Source organism: Lepus europaeus, chromosome 20 (assembly GCF_033115175.1).
Source record: "Lepus europaeus isolate LE1 chromosome 20, mLepTim1.pri, whole genome shotgun sequence".
NCBI lineage: Eukaryota > Metazoa > Chordata > Mammalia > Lagomorpha > Leporidae > Lepus > Lepus europaeus.
Window position 1 is genome coordinate 5,437,901 of NC_084846.1, and position 21,309 is coordinate 5,459,209.

At 62.2% G+C, this 21,309-nt stretch overlaps 1 protein-coding gene across 10 annotated transcripts in view; it reads left to right on the forward strand.

Annotated features, from left to right (window-relative positions):
• DNM2 (dynamin 2) overlaps positions 1-21,309 on the forward strand; it is a 71,188-nt gene that overhangs the window by 21,005 nt on the left and 28,874 nt on the right. For all 10 annotated transcript variants that reach the window (XM_062179050.1, XM_062179052.1, XM_062179051.1 and 7 more), the window contains exons 2-6: positions 4,516-4,589; positions 16,800-16,949; positions 17,651-17,854; positions 19,941-20,039; positions 20,568-20,728. In XM_062179050.1, coding sequence (XP_062035034.1) covers positions 4,516-4,589; positions 16,800-16,949; positions 17,651-17,854; positions 19,941-20,039; positions 20,568-20,728 — 688 coding nt within the window. The remainder of the gene's footprint in view (positions 1-4,515; positions 4,590-16,799; positions 16,950-17,650; positions 17,855-19,940; positions 20,040-20,567; positions 20,729-21,309) is intronic.

The window sequence follows — 21,309 nt, forward strand, 5'->3', positions numbered from 1 at the left end:
CCCTCTGCCACGTGACCTTGGGCAGGAGGCCACCCCAGCGCCGCTGGCGCGTCCGTAGAATGGAACCAACACATCTGTGCCACTGAATCTTTTTTTTTTTTTTTTAAAGATTTATTTGTTTATTTGAAAGAGTTACACAGAGAGAGGAGAGGCAGAGAGAGAGAGAGAGGTTTTCCATCTGCTGGTTCACTGCTCAGTTGGCTGCAATGGCCAGAGCTGGGCCGATCCGAAGCCAGGAGCCAGGAGCTCCATCCGGGTCTCCCATGCAGGTGCAGGGGCCCAAGGACATGGGCTGTCTCCCACTGCTTTCCCAGGCCATAGCAGAGAGCTGGATCGGAAGTGGAGTAGCCGGGACTCGAACCAACGTCCATATGGCATGCTGGCACTGCAGGTGGCAGCTTTACCTGCTACGCCACAGCGCCGGCCCCGCCACTGAGTCTTTACCGTGGAGAGGTGCGTGGGTCCAGGGAAGTCCCAGCTCCCTGCATGCAGCTCATTTAGCATTCAAGGGTTAACGACTGGCGTGCTTCCAAAAGGTCATGGGAAACCAGGATTTGAATATAAATCTATTTCAGTGGGGGAAAAAAATGAGATGCACGCATCCACGGGGTCTTCAAAAAGCTCATGGAAAATGCATGCTGGGAAAAAGGAGCTGAGTGTGGATCTCACCATCTTTTGGCCCCCAAACTTACTGAATTCCAGTTTTTCCCACATACACACTCATAGCTCCTGCATACCAAAAATATTTTGTTGGCACCTGGTGCCGCCTGTGTGCAGGGTGCGATGCTGGATTCAGAGATGGGGCGGAGAGGCAGGGGGCCAGGGCGCGGCCTCCCAGGGCCCTGTCGGCTTTGGTTTGGTTTCCTTCAGTCACCAAGCACTGACATTCTTGTGCACCTGTTTGTTTTCTGCCTCTGTGCACGTAGAAGGAAGTCCCATGCGGGGAGGTGGGAGCTCCTTTCCGTGGGGCGTGTGTGGCCGCCCTGTGACCTGGCCGGGCTGTGATTGATCTAGCCAGACCAGCTGCACCGCCTTGGGCCAAATTCAATGCCGTGTTGCTGCTGTACTTTTTTTTTTAACCATTTGAGAGTCACGCACAGAGAGCTCCCATCTGCCCGTTCTCCCCTTCAAATGCCTGCAGCTCAACCCAGGTCTCCACATGGGTGGCAGAACCTCAGTGCCTTGAGCCGTCCCCGCTGCGCCTTTCCCGGGGTCTGCATTGGCAGGGAGCTGGAGTGGGGAGCTGGAGCTGATGGGGGCGCGGCTGTTTTAATTTGCCAGGCCATTCACAGGGCCCACCCCCGTGCGTTTGTATCTGAACCAACATGGGTGTACCTGCCCCGTCTTCCTTGTAAGACCTTTCCCAGAGGTTTCGCTTAGCTACTTAGACCATGCACGTGTTAAGCATGCGTGTTGCTTGTGTTGTTTTTGTTTTTTATTTTTTAGTAAATGCACGTACTCTGCTAGCTGCTGGACACATCAGGATCTAGGGCGTTCCTTCCTGAGCCCTGAGGTCACGTTCCCCAAAAGGCAGCCTCTGCTCTGATTCCTATCGCTGGAGACGGGTTTTGCCTGCTCTAGTTCAAGTCCACCCTGTGACTCAGCCAGAGAAACCAGGGCGTCTGTCTGCACGGGGCACGCGCAGGGGGAGGGTCATTTCGGCCTCGAACTGGGGAAGTCTGTCTCCATCCACCGCGAGTGGGTGAACACACGTGTGGTCTATCCATGAGACAGAGCTTGATTCAGCCATGAAAGGGAATGAACTTGAACTTGAAACACGCCCACCGGTGGGTGTGGAGGCTCTGCAGCAACAGGACGTGGGAATCGCACTTCCACGCTCCTCTCGTATCATCCACGCGTGCTACTTACATGCTGGAAATACAGGCATGGCGGCGTGGGCTTCGCCTACTGCCTAAGGCGCCAGGCGGGATGCCCGTGGCTCTGACTCCTGGCTCCGGCTCCTGACTACAGCTTTCCTGCTAATGCCCAGCCTGGAAGCAGCGTGGTGGCGCGTGTGTCGGGATTTCCTGCCGAACGTGGAGCTGGGCTGAATTCCCAACCCAGTCCTGGCCATCGCAGGCACCTTGAGGGGAAACCAGTGGACGAGAGCTCTTCTTGCTGCCTCTCCCCACCCCGCGCCCCGGCTACAAAAACTGCCATTGAGGGGTGCTGGCGATCACATGGTTTCCAAGGCACCACGCCTGCCCTGTGCGAAGGTACCTTCTGTCCCTACCTCTCAGGCTCCTGCTTGGGAGCCAGATGGCCTGGGGCTCAGGGAGGGGCAGGGTCAAGGTCGAGCACCCCCAGCAGCCCACCGCATCCCCGGGAGAACCTGGTATTCTCGGGCACGGGCTGCGGTGAGGAGCAGCTGACTTTGGGCGTCCGTGGCCTGCGTGTGGCCTTGCTGTCTCCTCAGCCCTGCCCACTCTGCAGCCTGGCTTCCTGTGCCTTCCTCCCCCGTCCTCCTCCTCAGAGACCTTCCCCTGACGGTCCCCAATCCTCCCCCCCTATTGGCATGTCACACGTCAGCGCCAGTGTCCCCAGCGCCTCCAAGGTGCTTGGTAGGCGGTGAGTGCGTGACCTTGGCCCAGGCGCAGATCATGCGCGTGCCTCAGTGTGCTGCCCGGCCAAATGGGAGGAACATTCGGCTCAGGGAGGCTACACGAGGTGCGCGGGACAGTCAGGCCCTTTGTCACCTTAGCACCCATGGAGCCAGGACATATAGTGCCCTCTGAGGGGTGCCTAGACAGGATGAGAGGCCAGGGCTCGCCCCGCAGGGCTCGCACAGGTCCCCCTGGGCCATGTCCCCTCCCTCTCGGCTCCAGTCCCTCTCAGTCAGCCTGTTCCCAGGTCATGGCTGTCCACCTCCTAAGCCGCCTTTGCCTGTCCAGGGTCGGCCTGCTGCCCTCCGGTGCCAGCCACACCCTCAGCCTGCCCCGGTGAACACCCGGAACCTGCCGCCCTCAGGGGGCGTTGGAGAGCTTGCACCTGTCCCAGTTGCTGTCTCCAGGTCCCATCCGGCAGCCTGGCTGTGAGATTGACAGCCCCTTCCTCGGGACCCCAGCACCACTCGCAGCTCCACTCCCGCTGGGCTTGTCCCCCCCCCCCCAGCCCTCTCCTGGGGGCCGTGGGAGCCTGGGCGCTGGGGTCGCTGATGGCCCTGAGCCCCAGCCGCACCCCCAGCCCAAGGGCTTAATAAAGCCCCAGGGATTCCGGCATTTGGCCTAGGCTGAGGCCAGCAGTCACCTTAAAGATTATTTGTTGTTTGAAAGGCAGAGAGAGAGAGAGATCTTCCATCTACTGGTTCACTCCCCAAATGGCTGCAACAGCCAAGGCTGGGCCTGGCTGAAGCCAGGAGCCAGGAGCTCCATCCAGGTCTGCCACGTGGGTGGCAGGGACCCAAGTCCTTGAGCCTCCACTTGTTGCCTCTCCCAGGTGCATTGGCAGAGAGCTGGATCTGAAGCAGAGCAGCCGGGACTCGCACTGGCGCTGTGATATGGGGTATCAGTATTGCAGGTGGTGACTTACCCACCGCCCCACCGTACCAGCCCCTGGACTTTGCTTTCTCAAAGGTACAGAGCGGCTGCGGCCTGGCTGGAATCCAGGCAGATGTGGCCACGCCTTTATGTCCACAGGGACGCCCGTGGGGATCTTCCAAGCAACATACGTAATGTAGCGTGTAGGCAGCGTACGTACTGGACACGGTGTTCCTTAAACCTCTTAGTCGAGGGATAGTCTTGGACTCTGGGGATAGAGGTTCCGGCCCCGCTCTGATGCCAGCGTCCGAGGATGCCCAGTCCCTTCTACAGAGCGGTGTAGGGTCTGCACAGCACCTGGCACACCTCCTGCCGATGCCACGTCGTGCCTGGGTGACCAGCAGTACCTAGTGCATGGTGGATGTTGTGTAGTTGGTAGTGCTGTTGGTCAGGGGCCAGAGGCCAAGCAAGCAGTGCGTGCGTGGTTAGCACAGCGGGGCTGTTCGGATGCTGTTTCTGATCCTCGTTGGTCGAATGGGAGCGTGCGTAGCCCCTGGATACGGGGGGCTGAGTGCGCCGTGACATTGGCTCGTCCAGGAATCAGTGGCTCGCAGAAGCACACTGACAGTGCGTTGTGGAGACGCTGCCGCGGTCCAGGTCACTCCAGAGGGCTCCTCCCTCCCTGTGCTGACCGCAGGCAGCCGCTCATCAAACTTCGCCTCCGCGGATTTCAGGACGTACGACAGTTGTCACTACTTCTGTCTCCCGCCTTTACGTCGTGCAGCGTGGTGTCCTATTAACTCACAGCCTCGATCTGCTCTGGGTATGGGGCAGGTCCTCCACATACTCGCCAGGGATTCTGTCCGCTGGGACCTTCAGCCCTGGGCCTCAGCACCCCCAAGGCAAGCGCGGTGCCCGGGCCCCGCTGGGCTGGGTGTCTCTGCTGAGCTCATCCTAATGGCGAGACAGCCTCCTCTGCCCTGTGTGGCCACACTTCCTGCCCCTCGTGAGTAACCTCTGTCCCCTTTCCCCCTCACAGGGACTTCCTTCCCCGTGGCTCAGGAATCGTCACCCGGCGGCCTCTCATCCTGCAGCTCATCTTCTCAAAAACAGGTATGGTGGGCGGCTCCCAGCCGCGTCGGGAGGCGAGCGTGGTCCTGACGGATGTGGTGGCTGGTGGCCGGGCACTGGGGAGCTGCCACCTGGGTTTGAATCCACAAGTTCACGTGTATAAGAAGTGGAGACCGCTCAGTGAGCATCCCCACAGCCACCCCCAGGGTCCTCAACCATGACCAAGCCACCACATGTCAGAGTGGCAGGTGACATGTGTTTGCTTAGCTCCACCCTCCCCCCCCTTTTTTTAAAATATTTATTTGAAAGGCAGAGTTACAGAAAAAGAGGAAGAGAGAAGAGTCTTCCATCTGCTAGTTCACAACCCAGCTGGCCACAACGGCCAGGGCTGGGCCCGGACAAAACCAGGAGCCAGGAGCTCCATCCGGGTCTCCCACGTGGGTGCAGGGGCCCCAGCCCTCGGACCATCTTCTACTGCGCATTAGCAGGGGGCTGGGCTGCAAGTGGAGCACCACAGACTGGCGCCAGCACCTTTGCACACGTGTGACAGTCACCCTGAGACGCAGAAGGAGGCCTTTCTCTGTAGCCACAGCCACGCCCGAAAAGCAGAATCCTTCCTGCACGGTGCCCAAGGCCCAGGTGCCTCCCCTGCGTGGGACTGGTTCCGGCCTGAGCCCTGGCCTTGCCTTCATCCTCTGGCCCCGCCCATCCTGAGAGCCCGGCACCCACCAGCCAATAGGCTGCTTCCTCTGGGTTGAGGTGGCCAATCAGCTGTGTTGGGAGGAGCAGCAGTCAGTCAGGTTCCAGAAGTTAGGGCTGGGCCACAGGTAGGTTAGTTTCCCCCTCGTAGATTATGGGGCAGGGGTGAGTGTTTTTCCCGAGTCTCTGGGCGATGCGGCTGGTCCCCCCCACACACACCAAAAGTCCTCCGTGGTGGGAGGAGCTGGGCCAAGATCCCCCCGGGTCCGAAGCCGGCTCCAGGGAGGCAGCGCCGCCCCAGGCCCGCCTTCCTCTCTGGACAGTGCAGACAGCAGTAGCGCCTTGGTGAGCGCTGGAAGAACGGGCTGCGTCCACACTTGTGGCACAGAGCAGCCCCTGGGGGAGGTGCCGCCCCCGACGGGCGCCTGGGGGCGGAGCGCGGTTCCCCCCACCTCCACACTAGCTGTCCCCCAGGAGCGGTCCACTGAGCACCCACTGAGCACCCACGGGAAGGCAGGACACGCTGACTGCGGGGCGGGGCTTCTCCGAGGAAGGGCCGGTGGGGCTGACAGGTGCGCTAGGGGGCGCTAGGGAGCCGGAAGTCCGGGCAGAGCAGTGAGCGAGCGCTCCGGCTCTCATGCCCAGAGCAGCCCTCTTGGAGGAAGTGAAATTCTTCTTCTTCTTTTTTTTTTTTCCAATTTTTTTTTTCAATTTTTTTTATTTGAGAGGCAGACCTACAGACAGAGAGAGGGAGAGGCAGAGAGAGAGGTCTTCCTTCCACTGGGTCACTCTCCGAATCGCTGCAACAACTGGAATTTGGCCAAGCCAAAGCCGGGAGCCAGGAGCTCCTTCCAGGTCTCCCACGTGGGTGCAGGGGCCCAAGGACCTGGGCCATCTTCCACTGTTTTCCCAGGCCATAGCAGAGAGCTGGGTCGGAAGTGGAGCAGCCGGGACTCTAACTAGTGCCCATATGGGATGCTGGCACTGCAGGCAGCGGCTTTTCCCACTACGCCACAGCACCGGCCCCAGAACTGCAATTCTTTTGACCCAGTGAAGCACGATGGGCCTTGGCGGGCTGGCAGTACCGAGGGCAGGGACATTGGCCGGTGCCCGATGAGTGTTTCCGTGTCTGTGGGCACCCAGCAGGGACATGTTTAAAACCCAGCTCAAGGCCTTGCTTGCATCGCTGTGGCTGCCATGGAGAAGGAACTCCAAGGCGCACTGCCAAGGCTGGAGTCTGGGAGCAGGAGGAGGGGTCGGTGCTGCGAGTGGGTGGGCCGGCAGGGGCAGGGGGGCGCCGTGGAGGTGGGGGCAAGCCTGGGTCCTGGTGGGCAGGGGAGGGGTGGAGGGGTCGGTGCTGCGAGTGGGTGGGCCGGCAGGGGCAGGGGGGCGCTGTGGAGGTGGGGGCAAGCTTGGCTCCTGGTGGGCAGGGGAGGGGTGGAGGGGTCGGTGCTGCGAGTGGGTGGGCCGGCAGGGGCCAGGGGGCCCGCCGTGGAGGTGGGGGCAAGCTTGGGTCCTGGTGGGCAGGGGAGGGGTGGAGGGGTCGGTGCTGCGAGTGGGTGGGCCGGCAGGGGCAGGGGGGCGCCGTGGAGGTGGGGGCAAGCTTGGCTCCTGGTGGGCAGGGGAGGCGTGGAGGGGGAGGGGCGGCGGACGTGACCCCTGGGGCTGGGCTCAGAGGGGAAGCGACACTGGCCGTGGGTTGGCGTCTCGGGCTCTGGGAGTGAGGCTGGCCAGTGGGGTAAGGAGAGACCAGCTCAGCCCAGTGGGAAGAGACTGGCAGGCAGCTGGACAGCCAAGGAGAGAGGGAGAGAGGGCGGGATGCCGGATGAAGAGTGACGGATCCAGGGGAGGGGGGCGAGAATGGTCTAGAGTGGCCGCCAGGTGAGGCAGCAAGCAACAGGCCGGGCAGCGGGGGGTGGGGGAGGGGGACATGGATGAGCGCGCGTGCATCTCCGTGGGCCCGGGCTGCTTCTGGAGACTGTTCATCAAGGCGACGGCCGGGGGCCAAATTCCAGTGCCGAGCAGCCACCCTCTCTGCCTGCCTCGATTTCTCCATTTGCAGCTGGGGGCCGAGACCACCCTGAAGCTGGGTCTGGGTCCTCGGGCCCCTTTGACACCCCCTGTCCTTCACGCTGCCCTTGGTGAACCGCTGCGTTGGGCTGACTCCGTTTAAAAATTACCTAAGACGGCGGCCACCGGGAAGCGTGGGGGCCCCGATGCCCTCTGCTCTTGTTGGGCGCCGCCCGGAGCCTCATAAACCTTGGCTGGAATGTGTGTGACACGGCCCACCGAGCCCCCGCCCCAGCCTCGCCTGTGACCTTGGCTCCCAGCTCTGCGGCCTTGCTGGCCTCTGGGATGTCCCCTCCTCCTCGGCTTCCGGGGCTGCAGCCAGTTTCCCTGCTGACCCCTGGGGCCTTTGTGCTCCTGAGTGCCTGCATGGCCGCCGCAGCCCCGCCTCCCTCCTCCTCCCCCACCACTGCCCACCTGCGGCCGCCTCAGTGGCCCTGCGGCGTGGGGCCCCCCCGTGGCGGCCCTGTGCTGTCCTGCTGGCCCTCTCCCCAGGGGAACGGCAGGGCCGTGGTGAGCCCGGTGCGCTCTGGCAGCACCTGCCCCAGCACCTGCTCCGTCTGCACAGGCCGTGGCTAAGTCAGCGCCAAGAGCTGCCGGGGGGGGGGGGGTCGGGGGGCGGCGGGAGGGAGGGCGGGGCTGCCAACGTTGGTTAGTTCAGCCTCTTGTGGGGAACCTGGCCATGGCAGCCCCGCCTTTTTTTTTTTTTTTTTTTTTTTTTTTTTGAGAGGAGGCAGAGGGGGGAAAGGTAGAGACACAGAGAGAGATTCCATCCCCTGATTCACTCCCTTAATGCCTACAACAGGCAGGGATGGGCCAGTCTGAAGGCAGCAGCCAGGCGTGTGGTCGGGACCCAATGCTTGCACCCTCCCCCGCTGCTCTGAGGAGGGTCATTAGCAAGAGCGCGGGAATCAGGAGCAGAGCTGGGGGTTGGATATGGGATACAGATTTATTAATTAATTTGAAAGACAGAGTTATGGGGGAGGCGGAGGGGGGGAGAGGACGAGATGGAGATCTTCTCTCCAATGGTTCATTCCCCCAGTGTCCGCCAGGGTCATGGGTCTCCCGCACGGGTGCAGGGGCCCATGCACTTAGGCCATCTTCCCCAGCTGTCCCAGGCCACAAGCAGAGAGCTGGATCAGAAGAGGAGCAGCCGGGACTCGAACTGGCTGCTCCCGTGGGATGCCGGTATTGCAGGCTGCAGCTTAACCCGTTGAGCCACAATGCCCAGTGGGCACGGGTGTCTTAACTCCTACACCAAACACCGGCCCCAGGCCCCTCTGTAAAGCCGACAGACTCCGGCTGAGGGCCAGAGCTCAGGTGTTCTGTCTCTTAAGAGGACACCAAGCTCAGAGCCGGCACAGCTCAGGCCGGGGGCCACCGCGGTGCCAGCCCAGGGCCGTCCCCTTCCTGGGCCAGCACCAACCAGGAGTGCCAACCAGGAATGGCAGTGTCACTGGCACGCACCTTCTCGCTTGTGAGATCAGATCCTGTTAGATCGTGGGGTACCCAGGGCTCCCGAGTGTGTCTGAGCCCCAACTCATGCCTCCCGGGCCTGCCTGTCCGGGACAGGTGTGGGGAAGGCTGGTCTCACCTCCTGGATCTCTGGAGTTGATAACTGCTGATTTTTCTGGGCTGGGAAACTCCTGGGCAGAGCGTCCCCGTGCCACGCGTCTGAGACCCCCGAGGACTGAGAGCCGACCCACCTCTGGCCTCCCTGTGGGTCCACACTATGGGTCTGATCAGCTTCTCCCAGCAGTCCTGGCCAGGGAGCATTCTGGCCCATTTCAGTGTGGAGAAACTGAGGCAGTGAACCTAGAACCTGGAGGGGGCCTGTCTGGGCCATGAAGCCACGTGAGGGGGCTGGGGCGAGGGACACTCCCACCTCCCTGTCTCCTCTCCGTCATCTCCTTGATCTCTTCCCAGGGAACTTTGATGTTTGAAAAATCCTTAGGAAATGCCAGGGGCATGGGGCCCTGTCTGCCGGTGGGGAAGGGAGAGCCGTCTTCCGACTGCTTTCTGGTCTCTGTGGACCCCCTGAAGGCCTTTGTTAAAATATATATATATATATATATATATATATATGTATATATATATATATATATATATATATATATTAAAGGCAGAATTAGAGAAAGAGAGAGCAGTTCCGTCCACTGGTTCACTCCGCAGACGGCTGCAATGGCCGGAGCTGTGCGGATCTGAAGCCAGGAGCCAGGCGCTTCTTCCGGGTCCTCCATGTGGGTGCAGGGCCCAAGGACCTGGGCCATCCTCTGCTGCTTTCCCAAGTGCATTAGCAGGGAGCTGCATTGGAAGTAGAGCAGCCAGGACTCCAACTGGTGCCCTTGTGGGATGCTGGCGGCGCAGACAGTGGCTTTACCCCCTACACCACAGCGCCGGCCTTCTGAGAGCCTGCAATACAAATGGGAGGGCCTGCATGGGGGCCTGTGGCAGGCGGAGCCTAAGGGGTCGGTGGTCTCTGTGAAGAGGCTGCTGGCTCAAGGCCTGGGCAGCCTGACTCCTCAGCGGGCGCATCTCGTCTAAGGACGCCCCGAGGGCCAAGGCAGGGACTGGCTGCTCAGCACACTGGGGCCGCTTGGAGGCTGGAGCCCTGCCCTGATCCGTGCCGCACTCGGTGTTGTCAGGCAGCCACTGTGTGCCAGGCAGTGGGAAGAGCCTGTCCCACACCCGGTCTCTGGCAGGGAGTAGGGCTGAAGGGGCAGAAACCCTCTAGAAAAAACCCACTTTGAGCTCCCTGTCAAGGACGCGGTCCGGGAGCCCTGCAGTGCATGGGGTGGGGGGTGCTGGCTCACAGGGGTTGGCGGCGACGCTGGACGAGGGCCCAGGCTCTTCCTGTATTCCCCCCGTGCACCAGGCCCTGGGATGGGCCCCAGAGCTGGCTGAGAGCCTCTGGCGTGGAGTGCGGGGCAGGGGAGACCCTGCCGCCCTCGGGGGTGGGGCGGTCCAGAGCAGCGGGCCCTGTTACCTGGAAACCCTGTACCCTGTGTGGACCCAGTCGCTCTCAGGAGCCGCTGTGCTAAAAGGACTTTACTTGGGGCCTCGGGAACTGCATTTTGGGAGACCCTGGGCAAGTGGGAGGTCTTCCAGAAGCTCACGGAAGGCAGTGAGAGGGGCCTGGCGTGGGTTTCGCCATGGCCTTGCATCACAGGAAGCTTAGGTTCTGTTGCATTTCCCCTGCTCTCTCTGGGTCCCCGTCCCGTGTGGAGGAGGAGGAGCCCGCGGACCGTGGCAGATACGCAGGGCGGGTGCCCGGAAAGCGCAGTGGACGCCCTCGGGGCGTTGCAGGTGGACGGAAGTTCACGCTGAGCCAGTCCCCGCCTGCCCGGCTCCAGGGCCGCTTCCCTCGTCCTTTTCCCTTGTGTTGTCGCAGGGCCGGGGTCGGGGTGGCCTAGCAGCGAGCCAGGACGGGCCCCGCCGGCAGCGGCTTGGCGGCTGGGGCCTCGAGGGAGCTCAGCCCTAAGCCCTCTAACTTGGTTCTTTGAGCCAGTGGGCCTTTTTGTTTTGTTTTATAGATTATGACTTTGAGAGGCAGCGTTATAGACAGAGAGAGTTATAGACACTGGTTCACTCCCCAGATGGCCGCAATGGCAGGAGCTGGGCCGATCAGGAGCCAGGAGCTTCTTACAGGTCTGTCACGTGGGTGCTGGGCCCACGCACTTGGGCCATGGCAGAGAGCTGGATGGGAAGTGGAGCACCCATATGGGATGCCGGCGCCACAGACAGAGGCTTAACCTTCTACGTCACAGCTCTGGCTTCCTTTTTGTTTTGTTCTGTTTTTTTTTTTGTTTTTTTTTTTTTGTTTGTTTTTTATTTATTTGAAAGGCAGTGAGACAGAGGCAGAGACACAGAGAAGGAGATCATCCATCCGTTTGTTCACTCCCCAAACAGCTCTGGTGGTTGGGGCTGGACCAGGCCGAAGCTAAGAGCCAGGACCTCCATCCCTGCACATGGGTGCAGGGGCCCAAGCACTTGGGCCGTCCTCTGCTGCTTTCCCAGGTACCTCAGCAGGGAGCTGGATTGGAAGTGGAGCAGCCAGGACTCGAACCGGTGTCCATATGGGATGCCAGCGTCATGGGTGAGGCTTTACCCGCTATGCCACATTGCCGGCCCCAGTGAATCATTTTTTAAAAATTCCAGGTGACTGGGGGCCGGCGCCATGGCTCACTTGGTTAATCCTCTGCCTGTGGCGCCGGCATCCCATATGGGTGCCGGGTTCTAGTCCCGGTTGCTCCTCTTCCAGTCCAGCTCTCTGCTGTGGCCCGGGAGGACAGTGGAGAGGATGGCCCAAGTGCTTGGGCCCTGCACCTGCATGGGAGACCGGGAGGAAGCTCCTGGCTCCTGGCTTCGGATCAGCGTGGGGCGCCGGCCGTAGCGGCCATTTGGGGGGTGAACCAATGGAGGGAAGACCTTTTTCTCTGTTTCTCTCTCTCAATGTCTAACTCTGCCTGTACAAAAATAAAAATAAAAATTCCAGGTGACACATGAGTGTGTGCGTGCTTCCTCAGCCATACGCCTCGCCCTGCCATCTAGTTTTCTCTTGTGGAAACTGAGGCACAGAGGGGGAACCTGGCCAGTGGGCAAACACCATGCTCTACTCACGGGTCCCCCTGGGACCAGGCGTCCTCGGGTCATCGCTTCAGAGGTGGCCTGGGCACTGGCTCCCCACCCAGCCCTTTGGCCTGCCACCGTCATCTTGGGGCGGACTGGAGCTTCCCCCAGGAGGCCCTCCCTGGTTCCTGTGGGTTAGGTCTGTTTATGGCAGGTATGGCACCAGCCATGAGCACACTTGGGCAGCGTCCATCTTCCCTGCCACACCAGGGACCCCGCTCAGGGCAAGGCCTGGCTCCCCGCCATGTGCCTGGGCAGGAAGTGAGGAGTGGGCAGTGGGAGATCCTGGCCGGCCCCTCCAGCCTCGCAGACAACAGCAGGGCGTCGCTCAGTGGCGCGTCAGTCATTTTGTTTAAGATTTATTTTATTTGTTTGAAAGGCAGAGTGATGGAGAGAGGAGGGGCAGAGAGAGCTTCTGTCTGCTGCTTCCCTCCCCAAATGGCCACAGCAGCAGAGGCTGGGCCAGGCTGAAGCCAGGAGCCTTGAACTCCGTCTGGGTCTCCCATGTAGGTGACAGGGACCAAAGCGCTTGGACTAGCTTTTCTGCTGCTTTTCCAGGCGCTTTGACAGGGAGCTTGTTGCAAAACGGAGCAGCCAGGTGCTTTGATAGGGGATGCTAGTGTTGCAGGCAGCAGCTTAACCCGCTGCACCACAGCGCCTGCCCCTCCCTGCTCCCTGAAGCTTTTAACCTTGACCCTGGAGTCCAGGCCATGCTGACCTTGAGCCAAGTAGCCCAGGAAGAGGCAGGGAGTGAGCGCTGGGCCTCGTCGGCCTCCAGCCTCTCCTGGGGAGCTGGGCAGGGTGCTTTCTGACCCACAGGGAAAAGGCTGGAGCTTCCAGGACCACACCCCCACCTCCGCCAGCAGGAGGGGCATTTATGAGGGAAGGCTACAAGAGAGGGCTGTTGGGGCTGGCGTTGTGGTGTAGCAGGTAAAGCCGCAGCCTGCGATGCCCACATCCCTTTGGGTGCTGGTTCAAGTCCTGGCTCCTCCACTCCCTGCTGGTACACCTGGGAAAGCAGCGGAAGATGGCCCAAGTGCTTGGGCCCCTGACACCCACATGGGAGACCTGGAAGAAGCTCCTGGCTTCGGCCTGGCCTAGCCCTAGCCTTTGTGGCCATTTGGGGAGTGAACCAGCAGATGGAAGATACTCTTCCCCCTACCCTCAACCCCACCCCCATAACTCTGCCTTTCAAATAAATACATCTTTAAAAGTAAAAACAGAAGGGAAAGGCGCTCGGACTCGCCCGGTCCCTGCCTCACTCTGGCCTGTGCGGGATGCCTGGCGAGAGTGCAGGCTCCCGAGCCCAGCCTGCGATCCGGCCACCTGCTCCTGACCCCCGCTTGTGCCCTCCCCTGGCCAGCTGGGCGGCCTTGGCCTTAGCATGGGGGCCTCTCCAGGTCTCGCTTCCTCGTCTGGCGGGAGCAGTCCCTGGGCCTCAGAGGCCAGCAGTGTGACCCCGGGGCGGCGCGTGGCTGGGGATCCCGAGCGCCCCAGCCTGTGTGACCCGGCAGCCAGGCCGCTGGCCTTGGTGATGCTGACCTGTCCCCAGGCAGCGGCTGCAGAATGCTCGCTCCACGATGTCAGCGTGACGGCCACTGTAGGGGAGAGTCGGGCAGGAGGGGCAGGGGCCCTGGGGGAGCGCAGGAGGTGGAGGTGGGGGCGCTGCCACACGGCCAGTGCCCGGCTTGTCCTCTCTGGGCTCCGGTGACCGGCTTGTCCTCTCTGGGCTCCGGTGACCGGCTTATCCTCTCTGGGCTCCGGTGACCGGCTTGTCCTCTCTGGGCCCCCCCCCCCCCCAGCCCGCACCTCATGCTGCAGCCGTGCAGGTGTTGCCTGTTGCACAGGCCCTGTTGTGGTACCCATTTTATAGATCCGGAAGACTGAGCCTGTAAGCGCCCAGCACGGAGCTGGCAGATGCTGGGCTTTGGAGCCCTGGTCCCACAGGCACAACCAGAGTGACCTCACTGAGATGCGGGACGAGGCCCAGATGCCACACATCCTGGTGCTGCATGGCCTCTCTCGCAGGGCAGGAGGGAACTGAAGTTCCGCGGGGGTTGGGAGGCTGTTCCATTTTTAGTGGCCACTGCCGGAAGAGCAGCCAAGTGTTTCCTCTCTTCCCTGTGCGGGACTGGAGGGTGGCTGTCCTTGCGAACTGGGTCAGCTGATACCTGGGGCGGGGGTGGGTCCTGGAGAGGGGGACCCTCTGCTCCGGGCATGGTGAGTCCCCTTGACCTGCAGCAGGAGGCCGGAGAGGCGAAGGTCATTCCCGTGACCTCTGAGTCACCTGGAGGAAGGGCCGCCCTGTGGACCTGGGTAGCTGTGTTCTAGACTCCAGCCCTGCCGCTGGCCTCGCGGGATCGCAGAGCAGCCTAGAGCACAGGGTCCCCGCTAAGGCCTGGCCACAGTGCACACGTCTGAACATTGACCATCGTCCGTTTGGCTGTGGTGACAGGCAGGCAAGCCTCCCCGGGCCGCCTCCACCTCCTCACTCTTCTCGCGGGAGGTTTGGGCCTGCCCGGGCCTCTGTGGCTCTGGGCCCCTCCCCAGCCTGCCTGGGCGGTTTGTGTGGCCAGGACTCCTCCTGGTGGACATGGAGGCTATTTCCAGCCTTGACCATGGCCTTGTGAGCATCTGGGCATTCCTGGTGTGCGTGGCTTCACTGGCCACTTCCTGTGGCTCCCTGTTGGTGTCACTGCAGGAACCGGGGTCCCTGAGCCTTGAGGGGCCCCTCCTCCATGTTGCACTGAAAATGCTGACATCTGTGACGGCGGAGGAGCTGTGCAGGGCTGCTGTGAGCTCAGCACCCGCACGTTCTGCACACAGGCCCGCCCCTGGCTGTGTGCTGTGACCCTGGATTTGGCCAGTGGGGTGACAGGACCTGCACCGCCTTGTTAATTACTTTTTATTTATTTATTTTAAAAGATTTATTTATTTCCAAAAAATGCAGCGATACAGAAAGATCTTCCAGTAGCTGGTTCACTCCCCAAATAAGCCACAGCAGCCAGGGCTGGGCCACACCAATGTGGGAGCCTGGAGCTCCATCCAGGTCTCCCCTACGGGTGCCAGGGGCCCAAGCACTTGGGCTGTCTTCTGCTGCTTTCCCAGGCTCGCTAGCAGGTAGCTCCATCGGAAGTGGAGCCGCTGGGCCTGGAAGCAGAGCTCTGATAGGGGAACGCAGGCGCTGCTGTGTGGGCCGTGGGCGTCTTCTCTGTGGCCCCCGAGGCCTCACAGAGGTGGAAGGTGCTGGAGCCTGGTGACCCCGTTGGAACGGTGGCTGCTCTCTGCCTGACCGAGACCGCAGTGCAGGACGCTCCGCACGGCGACCCCAGCCTCTGTCTCATGCCCAGGGGTCCTTCAAAATATTCCAGGGAAGATGCAATGAAAAGATAAGTTGGTTTTGTGCAAAATCTTCTGAAATCCACGCATCGGGAAAATTTCATGAGAAAGCTGCCTGGATTTAAAAAGCTTTTGGCACCCAAATCAGCTTATCTTTTAATTCCGTTTTCCATGAGCTTGGTGAAGCGCCCTTGCAGCCAGCAGCAGAGAACGTTCTGGAATGCGCTCGCCTCCTCTCCCCATGGACCGCCCTGTTGTTTCCTGTTCCAGCCTCCCGTCGAGTCGTGTTGTTTCTCACATGTTCTGTGTCGCGACGTGTCCTCTGCAGGTTAGCTGCATGCTGCACATGAGATGCCGGGGTCGGTGCTCGGCTCCAGCTCCCAGTTCAGGCTTCCCGAGAGGCAGCAGTGATGGCTCAGGTGCTCCCCCGCCCCCCCGCCACCCACATGAGAGACCCGGATGGAGTTCCTGACCTCCTGGCTTTGACCTTGGCCTCTGGGGCATTTGCGGAGTGACCCAGCGGGTGTGAGTGCCAGTCAGGAACTCCACCCAGGTCTCCCACGTGGGCAGCAGGGTCTGAGTGCTCGAGCCACCTTGCCCTGCCTTCCCTGGCACATCAGCAGGGAGCTGGATCCGAAGCAGAGCACTGGGACTGTGACCAGGGCTCCCGATGGGACACTGCTGTCACATGTGGCCGCGTAGCCCGTTGCGCCACCAACGCCGGCTGCCAGAGTCTTAAACCTTTTCCACTCCACACCTGACCGTCCGTGACGAGCCACGGCCAATGCCGAGGCATGCTGCAAATGTTGCATCAGCGGGCCTGTGGGCTTTGTGGCTAAGGTTTATACGCAGTGAGAATGCGTGTTGCGCTTCGGCTTGGGTCCCGTGCCCAGGACAGCTCATCATGTGCGTGGGGCCGTCACAAACACAGAGAGGGTGGTTAACAGACAAGTGCATGTTGGTAGAATTCTATTTCAAGGTCTGTGCACGACTGTTTGATGAGATGCCAGGCCCTCCCAGGAGCTCTCTGAGGGGCCGTCATGGGCGTGGATGTCACATTCTTGTGCACAGAAATTGACTTCCCATCATTCCGTTGCTTCCAGTGTTCTTGTAGCCTGCTTGTGCCTGCAGATATCTCAGACCCGGGAAACATTCGGATCTGACATGTCTCTGGCCCCAGCTGTTTCGGAGACGGGCTCCTCGGCCTGTCTTGTTCTCGTCAAATCCCAGGACCTGCCATCCCTTGCTCCCTGAATTCCTGGCCGGGGTGGGGAATGCCTGGTCCCGCCACGGCCACCGCAGGTGGGAGGACTCACGGTGCAGTGCGCCCCCAGCAGGCTCATCTTGAAGGTGATCATTGGCCTGGCACCCACAGGCCCCTGGGCACAGAGAAAGGCTCCCTACTCGTGCGTGGAGTGGGCGCGACGGCCGCGCGGAGCCTTCCGCCGGCCGCGGCGCTGGTCCCAGCCGCGCGGGGCCCTCCCCCGCTCATCGCGCGCCTCTCCCTTTCCTTTACAGAATATGCCGAGTTTTTGCACTGCAAGTCCAAAAAGTTTACAGACTTTGACGAGGTCCGGCAGGAGATCGAGGCGGAGACCGACAGGGTCACGGGCACCAACAAAGGCATCTCCCCGGTGCCCATCAACCTGCGGGTCTACTCGCCGCACGGTAGGCAGCACCCAGCGGGCAGGGCCATATTTCTGCGCACGCCCGTCCACAGCCCTTTCGTCTGCGTCTTCCTCCTTTTTCTCACTCCCTAAATGACCAAAACAGGCAGGACTGATCTAAACCCAGTCCAGGAGCCCAGAGCTCCATCCGGGTCTCCCACGTGGGTGGCGGGGACCAAGGACTCGGGCTGTCACCTGCTGCCTTCCCAGGCCATAGCAGACAGCTGCTTCCGAAACGGAGCAGCCAGGACTCGAACCGGCGCTCCCATACGGGATGCCGGCATTGCAGGTGGCTTAACCCGCTGTGCCACAACACCGGCCCCTAACATCCTGTTATTTGTGAGTTCGCAATGTGTGCACATGACTCAGAATACAAAAACTCCCCACGCCACCCCCAGGATGGCAGATGGGTGCCTGCTCTCCCCACGGTGTCCGTGCTCGGGGGTCCCGTGCGTGCGGCCATCACTGCCTTAACTCGGCATCGTGCACCCCACAGTCCCTGGTGCCTGCTTCTCAGGTGCACAGCTCTCACGGGGTCGCCCGGTGGCCCCGTGGTGTCTCCTGGTTCCTCCCTCCTGGCTGGGCACACGGGCGGGATTTTGGAAGGGGAGACCCGGGCCGTGGGGCCCGTGAGCTGGGTCTGTGCCGTGCCTGCTCTACCTCATGCTCTGACCTCCTCCGCCTGTGGTTGCCACCCCCCAGTGCTAAACCTGACCCTCATCGACCTCCCTGGAATCACCAAGGTGCCCGTGGGGGACCAGCCGCCGGACATCGAGTACCAGATCAAAGACATGATCCTGCAGTTCATCAGCCGGGAGAGCAGCCTCATCCTGGCCGTCACGCCGGCCAACATGGACCTGGCCAACTCGGACGCCCTCAAGCTGGCCAAGGAGGTGGACCCCCAGGGTAAGGCCCGAGCTCAGCGTTAGGCCCGTGGCGGCTGGCGGGCGCCCCCTGGAGGCGCCGTGTACCCATTGCACTTCCCCTCCTTGGTGGAGGAGGTGCCCACCTCGCCAGGCAGGAAGTTCATCTAGGGGACTGGGGGGAGGCCAGCCCTCCTAGGGCCCGGATGCAAGGCCACAGTCGAGAGCCCTGGAGGTGGCCTCCGTGGACCCCTCGGGGCGGGGCAGGAACGGGAAGGAGTGAGGAGTTACGGAAGCTCTCGGTGTGTGTGTGGGGTGGGGGGCGGCAGGGGACAGATCCGCAGGTGGCGGGGAGCTGATACTCCCACAGGGGAGACAGCCTCGGACGGCCCGGAGGTCCCCGGGGGAGGGGCCGGCAGGCCCTGAGAGCCGGGCAGGATGCGGAACGTGAGCTTACGCCCCGCGAAAGTGCCGTCACGTGGGACGCGTGCTGCGGCGGGTGTTCCAGGTCCTCCGGTCTGGTGCCGGCATCAGATGTGCGCGGCGACACCAGGGTACGCAGTCCCGGGCCCCGCTGTCGCATGCGCTGCCTGCTGTGGACGCCTCTGCGCTGTGGGGCGCGCGGCCGTCTTCACTGGTCCGTCCAATAAATGTGCAGACGGCCGCGCTGGGTCAGGGTCACCCTGCCGGGGTCTGACGGCCGCGCTGGGTCAGGGCCCCTGCTGAGGTCTGATGGCCACACTGGGTCAGGGTCCCTGCTGGGGTCTGACGGCCGTGCTGGGTCAGGGTCCCCCCCCCCGGGGGGTGGTGACAGCCACACTGGGTCAGTGTCCACCCCCCCCCCCCGGGGTGGTGATGGCCACATTGGGTCAGGGTCACCCTGCCGGGGTCTGATGGCCGCGCTGGGTCAGGGTCACCCTGCCGGGGTCTGACGGCTGTGCTGGGTCAGGGTCCCCCCCCCCGGGGGGGTGGTGACACCGGGGGGTGGTGACAGCCACACTGGGTCAGTGTCCACCCCCCCCCCCGGGGTGGTGATGGCCACACTGGGTCAGGGTCCCCCGCCGGGTTGCTGACGGCCACACTGGGTCAGGGGCCCCCCCGCCATGGCTTCCTTTGGAAACACACACAGTGGCCTGGTCCTTCCCCCGTCTCCGGCCCGTGTCTCCTCTTTTTGCACCGCACGGGCACCCTTGCCATGTGCACTCCCTCGACCTGGACTTGGGGCCTTCGCGAGCCGCTCTGCCTCTCCGCACGCCAGCCCTGGCCTTGTGCGTATGTGCAGAGGTGGCCCCTTGCTCTCCCCCAGGGTGATGCTCCAGGGGGCCTGCTGGCACCTCTGGTCCTCCCACATGGGCCCATGGCCACGTGCACATGACACATGCGGTGCACGCACAGGCCCTGGCGAGGGCTTTTTTTTTTTTTTTTTAAGACATTTATTTATTCGAAAGGCAGATTTGCAGATAGGCACAGAGGGAGAGAGAGAGGTCTTCCATCCGCTGGGTCACTCCCCAGATGGCTGCAATGGCGGGAGCTGGGCTGATTAGAAGCCAGGAGCCAGGAGCCTCTTCTGGGTCTCCTATGTGGGTGCAGGGGCCCAAGAACTTGGGCCATCTTCCACTGCTTTTCCAGGCCGTAGCAGAGAGCTGGGTTGGAAGTGGAGCAGCCAGGACTCGAACCGGTGCCCACGTGGGATGCTGGCACTGTAGGTGGCGGCTTTACCTGCTACGCCACAGCGCCGGCCCCTGGCGAGGGCTTTTGACCTAGGAGGATCACCTTTTGCTATGAGGACACCCTTGGCCCTGGGCGGCGTGGAGAGGGAGGAATTCGCCGGGCTGGCTTCCTGAGTGGGATTTTAGCTCCGAGGTCGGCAGGGAAGCCCTGAGCCGGGGTTGGAGCTCCGTGGGGTCCCCAAGCCCTGCAGCCGCCCACCTGAAGCAAGGTGACAGAAGCAAGGTCGGTGGAGGGCGAGCCGGGTTCAGCCGGGTGGAGTCTGTGAGACCCAGGCAGGTGGCACATGGCCCGAGACCGCATGTCCTGGCACTGGTGGGGTTGAATGGCCCCCAGGCGGCCTGGACCCCCCGGCGCCCGCTCCCCCCTCACTGTGCCCTCTGACCTCTGGGCTCTTGCAGGCCTGCGGACCATCGGCGTCATCACCAAGCTGGACCTGATGGACGAGGGCACCGACGCCAGGGACGTCCTGGAGAACAAGCTGCTCCCCTTGAGAAGAGGTGCGCCCCCCCCCCTTTAGGATTTATTTCTTTATTTGTTTGAAAGAGTGGCAGAGAGAGAGAGAGAGAGAGAGAGCTTCCATCCACTGGTTCACTCCCCAATGGCCGTAACAGCCAGAGCTGGGCCAGGCCAATGCCTGGAGCCAGGAGCTCCCTCCGGGTCTCCTGTGTGGTTAGCAGGGGCCCAAGAACTTGGTCCCCACCCCTCCCCACCCCCCCGTTAACTTCCCAGGCACATGAGTAAGGAGCTGAACCGGAAGTGGAGCAGCTAGGACTCAAAGTGGCGCTCCAATGATGGGATGCCGGTGTCCGGAGCGCTGGCTTAGCCTGCTCCGCCACAGTGCCAGCCCCAGGGTGGGCCACCTGCAGGCCCCGGGTGCCGCATGGGTGCTCCTGCCCCAGTCTGTGCATGACTGGGCAGGAGCTGTCGCTACAGCCAACCCCGGCCCAGCCCCTGCCAAGTGCACAGCGGGGTCCCGGGCGCCTCTGCCTGCCTGATGTGGCCCGCCCGGCGCTGCCTCCCCGCAGGCTACATTGGCGTCGTGAACCGCAGCCAGAAGGACATCGAGGGCAAGAAGGACATCCGAGCCGCGCTGGCGGCCGAGCGCAAGTTCTTCCTGTCCCACCCGGCCTACCGGCACATGGCCGACCGCATGGGCACCCCGCACCTGCAGAAGACGCTGAATCAGGTACCGCGTGCGGCCTGTGCGGTGGCCTACGGCGCGCACTGCGTAGCGGCTGTGCCCCCCCCACCCCAGCACTGTCCTGGACGGAGAGCGGCACTCAGCTCAGTTCAGAACAGGGGTCGTTTGGGGCTGCCTGGTGACGAACCAGGCGTTCAGTAAGTTGGTGCGCTGGACAGTTGGGCGTTTGGCAACCTGGGTTAAATGACTAGGTATGAGCAAGGCTGGGGGCTGGTCGCGTAGCCTAAGTGGAAGCACTCAGTAACTTGACCTTGAGGGCCCAAGGCCAGCCGGCCTCCCTACCGTCACCCATCAGACAGTGGTCCTGTGTCCCCTGGGGCTGGGGACAAACCCCGAGACCTGGTTGTTCGGGCCAGTGGCACGTGTGCTGTGTGAAGCAGGCCATGCCACGCCAGCCACAGGTATGTACGTCACTGCTTGCCAGTGGCTCCCCGGACAGCGGCAGGGCCTCGGGCATGGCCCCGAGCACGGCTCTGAGCGCCAAGCCTTCCTCCTGCATGCACACCGGGGCAGTGTCCTCCTGATGGCGGATTTCCAGGGAGGGGACGGACAGGACAGTGAGCTGT